At 41.0% G+C, this 19,592-nt stretch overlaps 1 protein-coding gene and 1 pseudogene across 1 annotated transcript; both read left to right on the top strand.

The window, feature by feature from the left end:
* Window positions 1-10,505, top strand: part of LOC115109093 (roquin-1-like) — a 35,473-nt pseudogene extending 24,968 nt beyond the window's left edge.
* Window positions 10,506-10,884: 379 nt separating this feature from the next.
* Window positions 10,885-19,592, top strand: LOC115109095 (antithrombin-III-like). Its single transcript, XM_029633690.2, has 7 exons — window positions 10,885-11,001; window positions 16,534-16,903; window positions 17,205-17,420; window positions 18,293-18,430; window positions 18,570-18,788; window positions 18,886-19,125; window positions 19,309-19,592. Exons 2-7 carry the CDS (start codon window positions 16,535-16,537, stop codon window positions 19,483-19,485), a joined length of 1,359 nt encoding a protein of 452 aa, XP_029489550.1. The 5' UTR covers window positions 10,885-11,001; window position 16,534; the 3' UTR covers window positions 19,486-19,592.

Here is a 19,592-nt window from a genome sequence, read left to right on the forward strand (position 1 = left end):
TGTGGCCACCAGCTGCACTGACTATTGATTTTGACCCCCCCCCCACATTATTCAATTTATTTTCTGTTAGTCACGTCTGTGGAACTTGTTCAGTTTGTCTCAGTTGTTGAATCTTATGTTCATACAAATATTTACACGTCAAGCTTGCTGAAAGTTAAGACTAACAGTGAGAGGACTTTTTTGTTGTTTTTTTGCCGAGTTTATAGGGACACCTGCTGGTCTAACATTCCAAATCATGGGCATTTAGTATGGAGTTCCCTCCCTTGCTGCTATAACAGCCTCCACTCTTCTGAGAAGGCTTTCCACTAGATGTTGGAACAATGTGGGGGGACTTGCTTCCATTCAGCCACAAGAGCATTAGTGAGGTCGGGCGATTTGGCCTGGCTCGCAGTCGGTGTTCCAATTCATCCCAAAGGTGTTCGATGGGGTTGAGGTCAGGGCTCTGTGCAGGCCAGTCAAGTTCTTCCACACCGATCTCGACAAACCATTTCAGTATGGACCTCGCTTTGTGCACAGGGGTGTTGTCATGCTGAAACTGGAAAGGACCTTCCCCAAACTGTTGCCACAAAGTTGGAAGTACAGAACCTTCCAATGGCACCAAGCTTTACACCACTCCAGCCGACGCTTGGCATTGCGCATTGTGATCTTAGGCTTGTGTGCGGCTGCTCGCCCATGGAAACACATTTCATGAAGCTCCCGCCGAATAGTTATTGTGCTGACGTTGCTTCTAGGCAGTTTGGAACTCGGTAGTGAGTGTTGCAACCAAGGGCAGACCAGTTTTACGCGCTTCAGCACTCGGCGGTCCCATTCTGTGAGCTTGTGTTGCCTTTCACTTCACGGCTGAGCTGTTGTTGCTCCTAGACTTTTCCACTTCACAATAGCAGCACTTACAGTTGACCGGGGCAGCTCTAGTAGGGCAGAAATTTGACAAACTGACTTTTTGGAAAGGTGACATCCTATGACGGTGCCACGTTGAAAAGTACTGAGCTCTTCAGTAAGACTATTCTACTGCCAGTGTTTGTCTATGGAGATTGCATGGCTGTGCTCGATTTCATACAACTGTCGGCAATGGGTGTGGCTGAACTAGCCAAATCCACTAACTTGAAGGGGTGTCCACATACTTTTGGGTGTATATGGTTGCACAAAGGAAGGAATGCTTGAAAAAAAAGTGCGATCTGCGTTTCACCAAAGCTTCTCTTGTGATCAACGAAACAATGTGGTTCAGGTGACATAATCATGAATTCACTGTCAATGCTACTTGCATTGTTCTCAATGTCAATGGCTTAACTAACAAGTCATTATGTAATTCATGAAGATTAAAAACATTTTAAAAAATGTATGTAGAATAATACAAAATGTTTGATTCATTGTTTCTTCCTATCTCTCTCTGACCTTTCATTCTCTGCAGTGAGGGCTGTAACGGTCCCAGTGGTGTGCTGCAGGACGGCAGTGTGGCCAGCTGTGGTTTGTCCTGCCTTACCAGCAAGACCTCGTCCCTCAGCCTGTCTGCAGACCTCTCCATCGCTGGGGGCACTGACCGAAAGACCAACGGCGTGGTCCACCTGTGCTCCTAGCCACACAACTGGAGTCTGGTATTACCACCACAGCTACAACTAACCGATCAGTCAACCACATAGAGCCTTGGGAAACCCTTCGTCCTCTGAACGTTAGAACCGTTCCACTGTCATTTTGAGACACAACCAGGTCCTCCAAACTGTCTGGTATACCCTACCTACATCTACATTTGCAAAATCTGATTGACGCCACTAAGAGAATTTTAAAATTACAAAATGTGTAGAGAGAGGCGGCACCTCTCTCCTTGCTTAAAATGGCAAGAGACCGTTCTAGGTTTCTTACAAAGAGGGATTTGTGATAGAAGGGCTAGGAGTATCGAAGTAACTGAAAAAGCCACTGATTTGCAAATGTGGATGTAGTGCCATCATAGACAACGGCACTTCATTTGATACAACACAAATTTGCACACTTGCAACTTTAGTCTGTCTACAACTAAGCAGTATCTGCCCTGAATTTAATATTTTTTCATTTTAGTTTTTTTTGTTCTGTGAATGAAGGTTTTTTTCATATAAAATCTCACCCTGCCTTGGAAACAAGATGTTTAGATTCCATGAACTCAAACCCAATAATGATTAGAAGAATAATATAACGATGAGACCAGTTCCTTGGTTTCAAATAGATAAGGCCACCATAATCGCATTGACATTAATTACATCTGTTAGCTTCAAAATGTGCAATTTTATTTTGTATTTTTTGGTAGCATCGCTACAGCAATATTTGTGCTTAGCATATATGCATGTCTTGAAATGCAGACTTTGTGTTTGGAATTAATTGTAAGTTCTTGTTTCTAAGTTGCAATGTTATTCGCCTACCTTATTTTTTTTGGTTTGTTGTTTTTTTGCTTTTCGTTAAGTTTGACTTTTGGTTCTCTGGAGGACATTTACATCTTAGCAAAATATCTCCATCGCATAGAAACAATACTTGTTGGCAAACGGCTGTGAATATGTTTGCGCATATCCAAGATAATACAAATTGAAGATGACACTGGCCTCTTGAAGGCAGAGAACGCCTTTCAACTGGGCAATTTTGAGATTTAGATGAAACTATCAGATACATTTTAACAAGAAGAAAAGGCTCCCTTGTGTCCACTTCAGTGGCTTGACCCTCTTTTGGCATCTCCCCTCACTACTACCACCACCTTCAGGATATTTACTTCAGCCTCTACCATCCATGCTTTGGTATGGGGCTGATGAGGAAAAGGATATATACATTTAGGCTTGGCATTCAAGCTGTCGTCTTTTGGGTGTAATTTAAATGCAGTGATGGACTAGGTGGGAGGGAATCACAACATGGGTCAAGCATACGTCTGTCTGCCTGTTGATGGGGGGGGTCAGAGGTACTGGGTATATGGAGTAAAGGAAACAGGAACGAAGCCAGACATGACCCATGGCTGGAATTTGAGACCTTGATCTACAAAACATATTTGCACTTTCATAGCTTTAAGGATGGTTTGTACTGAGTATATGTATTTATTAAATGTACAGTATTTGCATCCTGAGGATGGATATAACATTAAAAGGTCAAATTTAAAACCACATTCTGTTTTAAGAACGTGTAGTTCAAGATGGCCATGGTTGCTCCCTAAGGTCCTAATAGTGTTGGCCATGTTGTACAGAGCAGGGTTCAAACAGCCACTCTGTTTTTATACATCAATCTACTGTAAAATTATTTATTTATTTTTCTGTAGAGTTACGACATGTTCACTTCAACAATTGTGACACCCGGTATGCTGTCAACATACCCGTAACACCGCAAATTACAGGAAAGGTGAAATTCCTTTTTCAGTTCCTCATCTCCACTCCTCTGAGCACCTTTTTCACCAATCGCAGCAGACATTTGTCTAGTTTTAATTTATTTTAACTTCCAAGAAGTTGCTCTAGTAAAAGGGTTTGTGATGCGTTCCTGGAGGAGGCTTTAATCATTTGTAGATGGGGGTCGATGCATAGGAGATGACAGGCCACTGAACTGGGCTAAGGCAGAACTACAGTTAGCAAAGCAGTTAGCATCACTGGAGACAACCACAGCACCACCACACAGGGTGAGAGGAGACTAGGAAAGGCATTTTGATGACACCAAATAAGTGCTTTTTCCCAAATATGAACAAATTAAGTGCTGCAGTTGCATTATCTGCATTACTTTTACATATTTTATGTGCTTAAATTATCGCCACCCCTCACACAGATGCAATTTGTTACTCCCAGATGCATGCGAACTATGAAATGAAGTACTGCAAGCTTACTTTCCTTCTTGGTAAGATTAATTCACAGAATGTATTCAAAGGTGTCATATTGTGAAATGGTGGCTGGGATATTCCATTTGAATTCAAAATATATCCAACAACTGGATTAGTCAAACTTGTTTTAAATCTAATCTTTGTCTTTATGGAAATATTTAAATATGTTTTTTATTTTTTATTGTTACATCTCACTTTTTGAGATTTTATTTCAAATATGAAATGGCTTACACTGTATATGTATAGACTATATACACATTATACTGTACTGTATTTGTACAGTATATGCACATTAGAGTATATACACATTATACTGTGTGTATATACACATTATACTGTATTTTCAAAGCCAGACAATGACAGACTTAAGTCAATTCGTCTCCTATAGAAGTTCTCTGCCTTCTGTGCACATGACATTGAAATGTCCATTAGTCCTCAAAAGTTGCTGCCTTTTTTTGAGTTCTCCCCAGTTTGTCCCATTGCTTTGTCTGCACTCATGTCAGAGCATTGGATAGCAATCTAGCAATATTATAGAAAATGACTGTTATCAAGAGGACAATGTAGGCTACTCAATGCAGTTTGCATTACTCTTCATGCTAATCATAAACAATGGTCCTTCAACCCTCCTTATTAATTGTGACAGAGTTAAGGACATGAGGACACAGTCCCTTAATTGGCATGGCATCATGCATGTTTGTGGTTACAGAAGTTATCTGGCTTTAGTCACCTCTGTATCATGTAGAGGGAAATTAATTGCGTTGTAGTGTAGCCATCGTGGTGGCTAAATTATGGTGGTTGTTTTGTAGTAGTTTTAGAGCACTTCATAGGAAAATAAAATATCATTGTGCAAAAGCACCTGTAGTTCTGGGGCTGAACAGAACTGCAGTCAACTATGCTGTGTGCATACATAGCCCAGAAATATTTTGTCATAAGGTCACATGACTTGCTTTCCATACGGAAAGAATTTCCATATGATATATTTGTTTGATCTCTGTGGCTTTGACAGCCCTGACTTTCTGCCAGGAACTTCATGTTGGTTATCTGAAGAGCAGTGTTGTTCCAGAAGTCAAATGACTATCAATACATCTGTCAAACCATATGGTAAAATCAACTACAACAATCGCATTTGGGACTGAACTTCTAGGTAATGCTTACGGTTCAGTTTCAGATAGCTCTATGTATTTGGACGAATGTTCCTCCATCAGTGTCATCAATACAACATGTCTCCTTACACCTGTACATCCATCAGTGTAGTGTCATCAATACAACATGACTGAGCCTTTTATAAAGAGACATGTTCCTCCATCAGTGTCATCAATACAACATGTCTCCCTATAAAAGGCTCAGTCATTGCCTTTCCAAATGTGGGTTAATCATGCACACTTTTGTCTTTAAGGTATGCAGATCTTTTACAGAGAAAATCAAAGTCCTCAGGACTTGGTTGAGAGTCGTCGGGGTGTTAGCAGCTAGGCCAGCGATGCTAATTTACCAATTTAGTGAGATGGGTCAACATACAGATTTACCGTGACTTGACTCGGTGTTGAGGAATTGGGATGTCTGAGATTAGATGTACACTACCGTTCAAAAGTTTGGGGTCACTTAAATGTCCTTGTTTTTGAAAGATAAACACTTTTTCCCTCCATTTAAAATAACTTCAAATTGGTCAGAAATGCAGTGTAGACATAGTTAATGTTGTAAATTACTATTGTAGCTGGAAACAGCAGATTTTTAATGGAATATAGGTGTACAGAAGCCCATTTACCATCACTCCTGTGTTCCAATGGCACGTTGTGTTAGCTAATCAAAGTTGATAATTTTTAAAGGCTAATGAATCATTAGAAAACCCTTTTGCAATTTTGTTTAGCCAGTTAAACTGTTGTTCTGATTTAAAGAAGAAATAAAACGGGCCTTTAGACTAGTTGAGCATCTGGAGCATCAGCATTTGTGGGTTCGATTACAGGCTCAAAATGAAACTCGTCAGTCTATTCTTGTTCTGAGAAACAAGAATGTGAGAAATTGCCAAGATATTGAAGATCTCGTACAACACTGTGTACTACTCCCTTCACAGAACAGCACAAACTGGCCTTTACCAGAATGAATAGAAAGAGAAGTGGGAGGCCCCGGTGCACAACTGAGCAAGAGGACAAGTACATTGGTGTCTAGTTTGATAAACAGACGCCTCAACTGGCAGCCTCATTTAATTGTACCTGCAAAACACCAGTCTCAACGTCAACAGTGAAGAGGGGACTCCAGGATGCTGGCCTTCTAGGCAGAGTTGCAAAGAAAAAGGCATATCTCAGACTGGCCAATAAAAATAAAAGATTCCGATGGGCAAAAGAACAGACACTAGACAGAGGAAGATTGGGAAAAAAGTGTTATGGACAGACTAATCTAAGTTTGAGGTGTTCGGATCACAAAGAACAACATTCGTGAGACGCAGAAAAAAATGAAAGGAGGCTGGAGCACCATCTGTCAAGCATGGTGGAGGCAATGTGATGGTCTGGGGGTGCTTTGGTGGTGGAAAAGTGGGAGATTTGTACAGGGTAAAAGGGATCTTAAAGGAAGGCTATCACCCCCTTTTGCAACACCATGCCATACCCTGTGGACGGTGCTTAATTGGAGACAATTTCCTCCTACAACAGGACAATGACCCAAAGCACAGCTCCAAACTATGCAATAACTATTTAGGGAAGAAGCAGTCAGCTGATATTCTGTCTATAATGGAGGGGCCAGCACAGTCACCGGATCTCAACCCTATTGAGCTGTTGTGGGAGCAGCAATTTCCTCCTACAATGACCTTATGGTATGTAAGAAGTGCCCATCAAGCCAATCCAACATGTGGGAGGTGCTTCAGGAAGCATGAGGTAATCTGAAGAGATTTCACCCCAACAAATTGACAACTAGAATGCCAAAGGTCTGCAAGGCTGCAAATGGAGGATTATTTGACGAAAGCAAAGTTTGAAGGACACTTATTTCAATCAACCATTATTTATAACCTTGTCAGCATCTTAACTATATTTCCTATTAATTTTGCAACTAATTTCTTGTATGTTTTCATGGAAAACAAGAACATTTCTAAGTGACCATAAACTTTTGAATGGTATTGTATGTTCTTGATACATTTATTCAGTTATTTGCCTCAAAAAAAGTATGTTACTATTTTGTAGACGCATACTGGTCTCTCGAGGCATCCTTTGATCTTTAAAAGCACAGATTTAGGTTGGATCGGTTTTAAACATATAATTGCTGTGTGTTTTATTTATAATTATACTGTCATTGTTTTTTGTTGCTGTTGCTTGGGAAGACACTTCACATTTAAGCAATCGTAATGATTGGCTACAACAGCTTTTGCTGTGATGCATTGTAGAAGGTTCACCTCACCGGTTTTTATGTTTAATTTTTATATTGCCATGCTTCATGGGTGACATGCTGACTACACTGTGCGTGTGCGTCTGTTTGCGCATGTTGGTTTTGTATATCCACACCAGGCCTGAGCCAGACACAGAGCTTGAAATATCAAAACAAACTATATTCATTTGGGGAAAGGGTGAAACACATGAAACATTCATGGACATTGAGCTAGCTTGCTGTTGCTAGCTAATTTGTCCTGGAATATAAACATTGGGTTGTTATTTTACCTGAAATGTACAAGGTTCTATTTTTTCCCCAGGATCTTTTGAAGAATTTTGACCCATTTTGAGTCACACAAAATCGTGTGTTCTCTAGTCCGACAATTAATCCACAGATAAAAGGTGAAACTTAGTTTCTAGTAATCTCTTCTTCTGTGGACTTCAAATGGCGGTTGGCAACCAACTTTAAGGTGCATTACCACCACCAACTGGAGTGTGGACCTCAGTTCAGCTTTCAATCACCCACTTGGGTAAATTTCCATAAAAACCAATGAGGAGATGGGAGAAACAGGACTTGCAGCCCGTCAAGCGTCAAATAGAACCAAGTTCTACTTTAACACCTGGCTACGCAGACACCTGCGAGCAGTTTAGATTAAATTATTAACATGTATGTGTACATTTATTTTGCCTGCTGACCACACTGCTTGCGTTGCAAAATAAATTTACACACAGATGAACTGAGGTACACACTCCAGTCCAGTTGGTGGTGGTAATGTACCTTAAAGTTGGTTGCCAGTTGACAAATAAAGTCCACAGAAGACTACTACTATTGGAGGAGAGTTTACTAGAAAATATTACTTTCTCCTTTGATCTGTGGATTAAATGTTGGAGTAGAGAACACAACATTTTGTGACTGAATGGGTCAAAATTCTACAAAGATCCAGAAAAAAAGGACCTTGTGCATTTCAGGTAAAATAACAACTCAATGTTTATATCCCAGGACAAATTAGCCAGCAACAGCAAGCTAGCTAGTTAAATGTCCATGAATATTTCATGTTTCGACCTGTCCCCAAATTAATATAGTTTGTTCAGATTGTTTGTTCAGTTTGTTGATATTTCAACCTGTGTCCTGATGGCATCTGGTGTGGATGGACAAAATCAACATATGCATGATGGCACAAGCGGACCCACGCACGTGCCCTGTGTAGTCGGCATGTTAGGCTACTTCTTAACATGCTGTGACAGTCAAGAACAGCTATCAGAATTTAGCATTTTCCTTGCATGAAGAGGAAGGAACTACCATTGCTCGCACTGGGAAAGCTAATTAACTCTTAAGTTAACTACTTTTCTGGGTTTGTCAAATTACATCGTTTGCATACATTTTCACAATTTTGTATCTTTGTTTTTGCAGAGTTACGGTATTATGATCTTGGCCCATCATTGAGGGAACCATTTTGAATTGAGCTGTTTAAAGCACCGTCTGTTGCTCAATTATATTTTCATAATTAAGTATTTGCGCTGGTGCAACATTAACCTTTTTCCAAATTAATATAATATTGAAACTTAAACATGCATGTTTGAATATGTCCTTGTAAAGTTTTTGAAGTATTCATTTAATTAGAAAAAATAGGGGCAAAATTCACGAGTGCTTAGTAAATGTGATCCTTTGCATAGTATCTGCATAGGAATTCTCTTCGCTCCATACCTTCACTGCTATCTTTTGAATACTGTCTGGTCTCAGTTGCTCTTGTTGATTATTGATTGAAGCTTAACAAATGTGACCTGCCTTCCAGCAGGCTATTGACTATTTCAAAGTTTAACATGCATACATGTAGGTTTGTCTATACAGTACATCAACTTGCAACTGTTAATTAAACTCATTCAGGAGTCAGCATTTATATTAAATGGTCTCTACGAATCAGCCCTGGAAACATGAGTCAATCGGCTGATTTCCATTGCAGAGCCGAGGAACCGCTTATCCTTTCTGAGACAAAGGTGTTCAGTGCCAGATTCTCTGGGGGTGAGTTTCCTTGAAGTCTTGCAGCACTAACGTCTTTACGAGTTTTACAATTGTAAAACTGTGACGCGCTAATATTAAAGATCCATTGATACCGGGGAAACTTGCCTATTTGTTTACATAGCCATTTGGTGTCTGTTAAATAGAAACCCAGGGAAATTGTTTGGCATGTTTTGGCTGTCACGTAGCATTGTTTGGTCTGTGTTTTAGATGGTGTTAGGCTCGCCAGAATTTGAGGACAGAGATTCTGTCTTTTCCGAGGGGGTTTTCGATCCTATGGAGGGGCTCCCGAGTGTCGCAACAGTCTAAGGCGCTGCATCTCAGTGCTCGAGGAGTCACTACAGACCCTGGTTCGATCCTGGGCTGTGTCACAACCGGCCATGATTGGGAGTCCCATATAGGGTGGCGCACAATTGGCTCAGCATTGTTAGGGTTTAGCCGGGGTAGGTCGTCATTGTAAATAAGAATTTTTCTAAACTGACTTGACAAGTTAAATAAAAAAGACCCTTCTAAAAGGAATGTTTTGGAAGTTGTGTAGAGATCACAATAGTCTTAATTTATACTTTCTCATTTAAATTGTGTGTGTGTGTGTGATATGATCATTAAGACAAGTATTGGGTAAACACAGTAACACTTGACAGTAGGATAGCCATACACCAAGACATGAGTAACTTCTGAATTCTTTGCCAAGAATGTCTTGTTCAGTGATTCATTTGACTAAATACTGTGGAATTGTTTACTTTGTCCTTTTTAGCAATCATATGATGAGTTAAAAAATAAGTAACATAGGATGACACATTAAACCACCCTGGCAGGGAATTGATTTCCATGTGAGCGGCCATGTCCCAATGGGAGAGACCGCTTCATTTCAGATTGTTTTCTTGTTCACGCTGAACACACTCATTGCTTCCACTCAAATTGAATTCCTTGTAATAAGATGGGCTGCAGTTGTATTTTTTTTTTTTCATTTTTTTTTTACATATTTTCTAACTTTGGGAAATGTAATTGCTTTTGATTACTACTACCAAAGTTTTCTTGTAAGAGTTTGCTTAAATTAAGGTACAAGTTTAACTTCAACATTTGTTTTTATATTATACTCCCTTAAGGAATGTTTAGAATGAGATTTCTCCAATTTGGATATAGGTCTTATACCATTTTTCTTTGTTAAAGAATTCACTGTGTGAAAATGGGATTGCATTTGTATAATACAATTGCTTTTGTTTTGTTTCTTTGAGGAGGGGAGAAGTGGAAGTTTGAAGTAAATGTAACGTATGTGCAACAGTGATTCTTTACTGGCAGGGACTGTAATTAAACAATATTGTGAAACTGATGCCTTTTAACCATATTTTGTAGTTCTACACACACACACACACACACACACACACACACACACACACACACACACAGCTGTTCATATGGCATAGAGCAACATTTTTGTCAAAGACGTGCATTTCTTGTCTATTGTATGGGGTATTTAAGCAGGCTAAAGACAGTTTGCTGTTGCTACATCAATATTAGTATGTACGATTATACGAATGAGCCTGTACGTTTTTGTTCTTCACTGTGACAATTCTCTGTGCATTTGGTTCTATTTGTATCATTTCATATGAACAAATACTTGCGAAGACATTAGAACATTGGGTCACAGGATGTGGGACCAACGATCAATACTTCAAAGGTTGAGCTGAGTAAATTGTCCTTTCTACAGCCCCGGCGCACTGCAGGACACTGACCCTGTCCCCTAATGAGGGACTCGCCAGCTCAAATCGCAGCCGATATTTTTACGTTCCGCACAGTCATTTAACTTACAAGGAAATTTACCTCAGGTAAGGCGTCAATTCATAACATTGTTACGGAGAGTTTAATATGGTTTAAAAAGGTTATGCCATGGTGAGATTGGCTTATAATTGCATTTTCAAAGATCCCACGTATTGAGGCTAGAAACAGGTATTAATTTCTCAATGGCTAGCTGAATAAACACAATCAACTCAAAGCTTCTCAACATAAAATAGAATATCTTTTAAATCTTCAAACTTAAACATTTTTATTTGTTTTTCAATGTGTAGTTGCTTAGATGGCACTCTAGAGTTGACATAATTATAAATGTCATGAGGTTTTGCACGCATCCAAACTTTACAAGACCTGGACAAAATATTATACACATTAAAGAAAATAACATCCACTCACTGTTTGCTGCCTCTGATAAGGTGATACCATTACATACCCCTGACGTGTTATTAAAATATCCCGTATTGGGAGAGCTGAGCTAAATTCTTTTAAAATTATGAATTATTCCCAAATCGTAAATTGATAGTTCCTGTGTTTGCTTTGGTTCGTTTTCTGTACTTTGCATTTCACTATTTTACAGCGGGCTCCCACGATGTGAAGAAAATGTTGGACTGTGGAAGTCATTTTCAAAAGTGTTATGGTGTTGGTTAAAATGTGTGCTGCAGTGGCGGCTGGTGACTTAGGAAGGGGGATGGATGAAAGTTATATTGAATGCGTTCAGGTTTAAGCCTATGGTATGACATGCTATTATTGGAATTATATTTGGATTGTTTTGAATGATTAACACAGCAGTATTTCAAGGTATCTTAAAGATCGAATCTGCATGAGGGGAAATAGCACCACTATAGCAACGCAGTTGGTCTAGACCAGGTATTCCCAAACTGGGATACGCTAAATAAAAATGTGATTAACTTTTTTTCAAACAGTCCATTTATATTTTCCAACTGGGGCTATACATTTGGGTGAAGTTTTTATCTGACCTGAGTAGCCTTGTTTCACTGCCAAAAATAAAATTCAACCATCTAGTGTTCAAATAACAACACAATGTCAAATACAGGTAACCTAGTCAAATAATTAACATCCAATCACATTAACCGTTGCACTCTCGAGGGAATTCCACTAACGGTCCGTTTGTAGCTGCAGCTCATGTTGGTATCTGTACTGATGGCGCAAAAGCCATGACAGGGAGACCTAGTGGAGTGGTAACGCGTGTGTAAGCAGTTTCTCCCAACGCCACTTGGGGACACTGCAGCATCCACAGGGGGCGCTTGCTGCCAAGGCCATGCCTGACCGCTTGAAAGACGTTTTGGACACTACAGTGAAAATGGTTAACTTTGTTAAAGCAAGGCCCCGAACTCTCGTGTATTTTCTGCACTATGCAATGATATGGGCAGCGACCATGTAACGCGTTTACAACATACAGACAGACGTGTGCTGGTTATCAAGGGGCAAAGTAATTGACATGTTTTTTGAATTGAGAGAGGAGCTTAAAATTTCCTTTACTGACCATAATTTTCACTTGTCTGACTGCTTGCATGATGAGTTCCTCACACAACTAGCCTATCTGGGTGATATTTTTCTCGCCTGAATTATCAGAAAGGATTACAGGGACTCCGCAACTATATTCAATGTGCGGGACAAAATTGAAGGAATGATTAAGAAGTTGGAGCTCTTCTCTATCTGCGTTAACAAGGACAACACACAGGTCTTTCCATCGTAGGATTTTTTTTGTGTGCAAATGAACTCAAGTTTATATACAATTTTAATTGTGATATAGCAGTGCGCAATTAGGCAGGTACTTTCCCGAAACAGATCACACAAACAACTGGATTCGTTATCCCTTTCATGCCCTGCCCAGTCCACTTACCGATATATCTGTACCAGAGAGCCTCATCGAAATTGCAACAAGTGGTTCTGAGAAAATTTAATTTAATTAGAAGCCACTGCCAGATTTCTGGATTGAGTATCCTGCCTTGGCAAATCGTGCTGTTAAGACACTGATGCCCTTTGCAACCACGTACCTATGTGAGAGTAGATTCTCGGCCCTCACTAGCATGAAAACCTAATACAGGTACAGACTGTGTGCGGAAAATGAATTAAGACGGATACTCTCTTCAATACAACCCAACATTGCTGAGTTATATGGTTAGTTATTGACAATTTTCAATTAACAAATACGGTTTTATATGTAAGATGGTTAAATAAAGAGCAAAATGATTTATTATTTGTGCCTTGGTCCTTGCCACTTCCCAGTAGCCAGGTTGTGACACAAACTTACACTCATTCTTATATTTAATAAATGTATAGTGTGTGTCTGACAGGCTTACAATGTTGGCAAAAAAACTACATTTAAGAGTGCGCTGACCCTGGTGCCAGCGTTGCTAACTTAGCGACTTTGTCGCTATATTTAGCGAGTATTCAGACCCCTCTAGCAACACACTTTTTAAAAAATTGACTAGTGACTTTCTCTGGTGTTTTTGGAGACCCTGATGTGAAAGCACGTATCGTTCTTACTCTCCTCAACGAGCAGCGGGTGCTGCCGTGGGCCCCGTCCCAAAGCACTCACGCAGCAGTCCCTCCCAGCTGCAGTCAGAGCAGGAGATGTTCACCCCTCCGCGTCCAGACTGCAAATGAATCGTGCATGCGGGAAGCCGCCGCTGGCTGATCCCGCCCTGGCTTACATTCAGGGCTGGATGTATTTTAGACATGTTCTTTGTCTAAAATAAATCTCTGCACAAAAATAAATCACTGCATTTGACTCACACAGCTTCAGTCACTTACTCACCTTGTCCACTGTGTGTGTGCCTCTCTGTGACATAAGCTAAACATCTAGCTGGCTAGCTCATCATGTCTGTCTAAACTGTACACTCAAAAATACAGAAAGGAGTGGGAATCAAACCCTGAATTCAAAGGCTGGTTGAAGCCGTATATTGGAGATGATACATGGGCATTCTGCATGCATTGTAAGGCTGATTTCTACGCCAAACTTAGTGATGTAAAAAAACACATGACAACTCATAAACATACTCAAAAGGCAAAGCCTTATAACAGTTCCACCCAAAACAAGCTGCCATTTATGGTTAAAAAATTTTTGGGCTCTGCAAAAAAGGCTGAGGCCACAATGGCATTAGCTATCGCTGAACACTGTTCTATGCTGGCATGTGATCACATTGGAGAAGCTGTAGAGCTGCTTTCTCAGACTCCACTGCTGCTACCCACTTCAAAATGCACAGGACAAAGTGCACAGAAATGATTAATGGTGTTCTCGCACCATACTTTCTGAAAAAGTTGGTCGCAGATGTGGGTGACCAGCGTTTCAGCCTCCTCCTCGATGAGTCCACGGATGTGGGTGACCAGCGTTTCAGCCTCCTCCTCGATGAGTCCATGGATGTGGGTGACCAGCGTTTCAGCCTCCTCCTCGATGAGTCCACGGATGTGGGTGACCAGCGTTTCAGCCTCCTCCTCGATGAGTCCACGGATGTGGGTGACCAGCGTTTCAGCCTCCTCCTCGATGGGTCCACAGATGTGGGTGACCAGCGTTTCAGCCTCCTCCTCGATGGGTCCACAGATGTGGGTGACCAGCGTTTCAGCCTCCTCCTCGATGGGTCCACAGATGGAAGTGTTTCTAAGTACCTGGGGGTTGTGATGAGGTACTTTAGTGACACCAAGCAGACAATTGTATCAACATGTAAGTCGCTCTGGATAAGAGCGTCTGCTAAATGACTTAAATGTAATGTAATGTAACATTTCTGGGGCATGTTGAGTTTGAGGGAGGAGAAGCCAAATCTATAGCCCGTGCTGTTGTGGCTTTCCTCGAGAAGTGTTGTCTTAAAAAAGAGAAACTCCTGGGGATAGGGACTGACAATGCCTCTGTTATGATGTGGATTAACAATGGGGTCCATAAAGTGCTGAAGGAGGAGTATGGCCTCAAATATCTGGTTCTTATTCGCTGTGTGTGCCACTCTCTGCAGCTCGCTCATTTGTAGTGCTAAACATATTTAGGGTGTTTTTTACTCACTTTTTGTGTCTCCCACGACGTTATTCCTCTCTCCTACAGCGTCCATCACAATTACATGCACATGGTCAATTATGCAAATTAGGCGATTACGTTATTTAGCGACTTTAAGGACAGCCAATAGCTGCTTTCCTTACTGAGGAGTTGGCAACACTGCCTGGTGCTAGAGGGGCGCAGCAGGAGGTTGAATGTTTGAAGGGGTACGGGACTATAAAAACATTGGGAACCACTAATTTTTCAAATCCCTAAAGCCTCAACCTATATTTGAGCCAATGTCTTTAGTAGTTGAACATGTTATCACTCTAACCTGGTGAAAGGTGGCAAACTGACAAATTTTAGTCAAAAACAACTTTATATTGAAGGAGTGCCTTTGATTTGACGGCCTGCAAATGCACAGTTTGGCGCAAGATGACAGTTAGATCTGATGACTTGTTTCTGCGCATGAGTTTAGCTAGCCAACATATATACGTGTATACGTGTGATCGGGAATTCCTACTGGAGAAGTAGTTTTCACCTATTTTCCTCCTGTCTTTGGCTGCACTGTCCACTAGAGCTGCAGTATCTGGTAGTTTCCCCTTCCCCTGATACTTCATTGATCCCTACATTTACATTTTATTTCACTAGGCAAGTCAGTTAAGAACAAATTCTTATGTACAATGATGGTCTACCCTGGCCAAACCCTCCCCTAACCCAGACGACGCTGGGCCAATTGTTTTCCCCTATATGGACTCCCAATCACGGCCGGTTGTGATACAGCCCGGGATCAAACCCGGGTCTGTAGTGACGCCTCTAGCACTGTGATGCAGTGCCTTAGACCGCTGCGCCACTCAGGATACATGCCATCGATCAGCCAGAGTCCAAAAAGACAGCTGGTTTCTAAATTAGCCATTGACCAATGACCAAAGGAATTGAATAACCCTGCTACAGTGGTGTAAAGTACTTAGGTAAACGTATTTTAAAGTACTACTTAAGTCAGGTTTTTTTTGTTGGTATCTGTACTTTACTTTATATTTTGTACAACTTTTTTAAACTTTTACTTCACTACATTTCAAAATAAAATAATGTACGTTTTACTCCATAGTTTCCCTGACACCCAAAGGTACATTGTGAATACTTAGCTCGACAGGAAAATGGTCCAATTCAAGCACTTATCAAGAGAACATCCCTGGTCATCTCTACTACCTGATCTGAAAGATTCACTTCACACAAACGCTTAGTTCGTAAATTATGTCTGAATTTTGGAGTGTGTCCCTGGCTGTCCGTAAATAAAAAAACAAAATGGTGCCATCTGGTTTGCTTAATATAAGGAATGTGAAATGATTTATACTTTTACTTTTGATACTTAAGTATATTTGAGCAATTACATTTACTTTTGATACTTAAGTATATTTAAAACCAAATACTTTTAGACTTTTACTCTATTTTACTGGGTGACTTTCACTTTTACTTGAGTCATTTTCTATTAAGGTATCTTTACTTTTATTCAAGTATGACAAATTGGTACTTTTTCCATCACTGCCCTGCTATACCCTGACCCAGACCCATCTCCCCGCAGAATGAGGCTTCCCCAGTTTGTGTGGACGCTGGGGCTGCTATTGCCCTTGCTGTCAACCTCCCAGGCGTTCAAAGACATCTGCAATGCCAAGCCCAAAGACGTGCCCCTGGAGCCCAGGTGCGTCTACCGCAGCCCCGAGGACGAAGCTCCGACAGGGGACGCTATCCCGGAGAAAGTCCCTGAGAACACCAATCCCCGGGTGTGGGAGCTGTCCAAGGCCAACAGTCGCTTCGCCCTGTCCCTGTTCAAGCAGCTAGCCCAGGGAAAATCCAGCAAGTCAAACATCTTCATGTCTCCTATCAGCATCTCCTCAGCCTTTGCTATGACCAAGCTGGGCGCCTGCAACAACACGCTAAAACAGATTATGAATGTAAGGGGTCTGAAGCGTAGCCCACAGGACTGTTAAATAGGCCTGGTAACCAACATCAAAAGGCCAAAATATAAAACCAAGATTGAGACTTACTATACATTTACAAGTACATGACTCTTTCAGCATTTTTTCATCCACATTAGGCAGGAAGAACTTAGAAATGTGGGGTTTCTGTCAATTCACATGTTCACTTTTTCTTGTTCCTCTAGTGATAAACATGTTCTTTTTAAATGAATGGCCACAACCAAATAACAGCTCAGGGCATCCCAATGTCTGATCTCTTGTCTCAATCTCAATTCAGGTGTTTGAGTTTGACACAATCAAAGAGAAGACTTCGGACCAAGTGCATTTCTTCTTCGCCAAGCTAAACTGTCGCCTGTACCGCAAGAAAGACAAGACGACAGAACTGATCTCAGCCAACCGTCTTTTTGGAGAAAAGTCTCTGGCATTCAATGAGATTTACCAGAATATCAGTGAGCTGGTATATGGAGCCAAACTCATGCCACTCAACTTCAAGGTCTTTCCCTCTTGCATTGTCTATAGCCTACAGCTTAATTGAGCATTTTCACACATCACAAATAGATATTATATACTCTTTAATAACAATGTGTGTTCAAGAGTTAAACCACATAACTATAATGGAACAGCGTTAAGTCTAATCAATTACATGCACCATTACTACATGGTCTTTATCTGCAGTCACACAGCTGAAGAATTACAGTGCCTTCTGAAAGTATTCATACCCCTTGACTTATTCCACATTTTGTTGTTACAGCCTGAATTCAAAATTGATTAAATATATTTTTTCTCACCCATCTACACACACTACCCCATAATGACAAAGTGAAAACGTGTTTTTATACATTTTTGCAAATGTATAGAAAATGAAACACAGAAATCTTATTTACAGGCATTGGAAAACCTCCCTGGTCTTTGTGGTTGAATCTGTTTGAAATTCACTACTCGACTGAGGGACCTTACAGATAGATAATTGTATGTGTGGGGTACAGAGATGAGGTAGTCGTTAAAAAATAATATTAAACACTTATTGCACACAGAGTGAGTCCATGCAACGTATTATGTGACTTGTTAAGCACATTTGTAATCCTGATCGTATTTAGGCCATAAAAAAGGGGTTGAATACTTATTGACTCAAGATATTTCAGCTTTTCATTTTTTATTCATTTGTAAACATTTCTCAAAACAGATCCACTTTGACATTATGGGATATTGTGAGTAGGCCAGTGACACAAAGTCAAAATGTTATCCATTTTAAATTCAGGCTGTAACATAACAAAATGTGGAAAAAGTCAAGGAGTGTGAATACTTTCTGAACCAAAGTAATTCTAGACATGTAGAAATGCAATTCTGTGACCATGGGTCTTTTAGGAGAAGCCAGAACTGTCACGGGTGACCATCAACGATTGGATTGCAAACAAGACTGAGAACAGGATTCAGAACACCCTGCCGAAGGACTCGCTGAACTCTAACACTGTGCTGGTCCTGGTCAACACAATCTATTTCAAGGTGTGTTGAGTTTATTTCCTCTCTGCCTATGGAGGGCCTTTGAGCCAAAACGACTTAATTTTTTCCTCCACGGCCTTCCTTATCCACCACCCAGGCACCCATTTCCTTCCATTCAACTGTAATCTCTGCTGTCTCACAGGGTCAGTGGAAAAGCAAATTTGACAAAAAGAATGTCTTCAAGGCTGACTTCTATGTGAGTAAATCCAAGACGTGCCCAGTGTCCATGATGTACCAGGAAACCAAGTTCCACTACGGCAGGTTCACGGAAGACAAGGTGCAGGTGCTGGAACTGCCGTACCGTGGAGATGACATCACCATGGTGCTGATCCTACCTCTCAAAGACACACCCCTGTCTGAGGTGGGTGCCAACTGTCATCATTTACACTGTTCACTGGCAATTATAGTGTACAGTACTATATCACACTGAATTTTCGCTCTGCCGATGATGTTCTAAGGTGGAGGAGAACCTGGACTTGAAGAAGCTGACTGGCTGGCTGCATGACATGAGGGAGACCTCAGTGTCGGTGCATCTGCCACGCTTCCGCATCGAAGACAGCTTCAGTCTGAAGGAGAAACTGCAGGCCATGGGGCTCGAGGACCTCTTCAGCCCCAAAGACGCCAGCCTGCCAGGCATCCTGGAAGATGAGGCGAATGATCTGTACATTTCCCATGCATTCCATAAAGCATTCCTAGAGGTATGTACAGTATCCATCATAAGGATCATGATTCAAAAATCCATAATGATCATCACTAAAAGTAGCTGGGGAAACAAACGTGCATCGGCTGGGGCACTCATCGATAAACTTTATTATATAAATGAAAATTATAAACTTTCAAAACATTTTTTGTCCAGTAACTTAAGAAATGAACTGTTGCAGGTGAATGAGGAAGGCAGTGAGGCGGCTGCTGCCACGGCTGTAATGGCCGTCGGCCGTTCCATAAACTCAAACCGGGAGTTGTTTGTGGCCAACAAGCCCTTCCTCCTGCTCATCCGAGAGTCCACCATCAACACCATGGTGTTCACTGGCCGAGTGGCTGACCCCTGTGACCCCTGATCACACACTTCAGATGTGTCATTCCCCAATGTAAACTGTCATGCCATGCAACTACCTACTTCTGATCTCTGTATTGAGCTAAAATAAACCAAATGGGATGAACAGTG

Source organism: Oncorhynchus nerka, linkage group LG25, assembly GCF_034236695.1.
Source record: "Oncorhynchus nerka isolate Pitt River linkage group LG25, Oner_Uvic_2.0, whole genome shotgun sequence".
In the NCBI taxonomy this organism is placed as follows: domain Eukaryota; kingdom Metazoa; phylum Chordata; class Actinopteri; order Salmoniformes; family Salmonidae; genus Oncorhynchus; species Oncorhynchus nerka.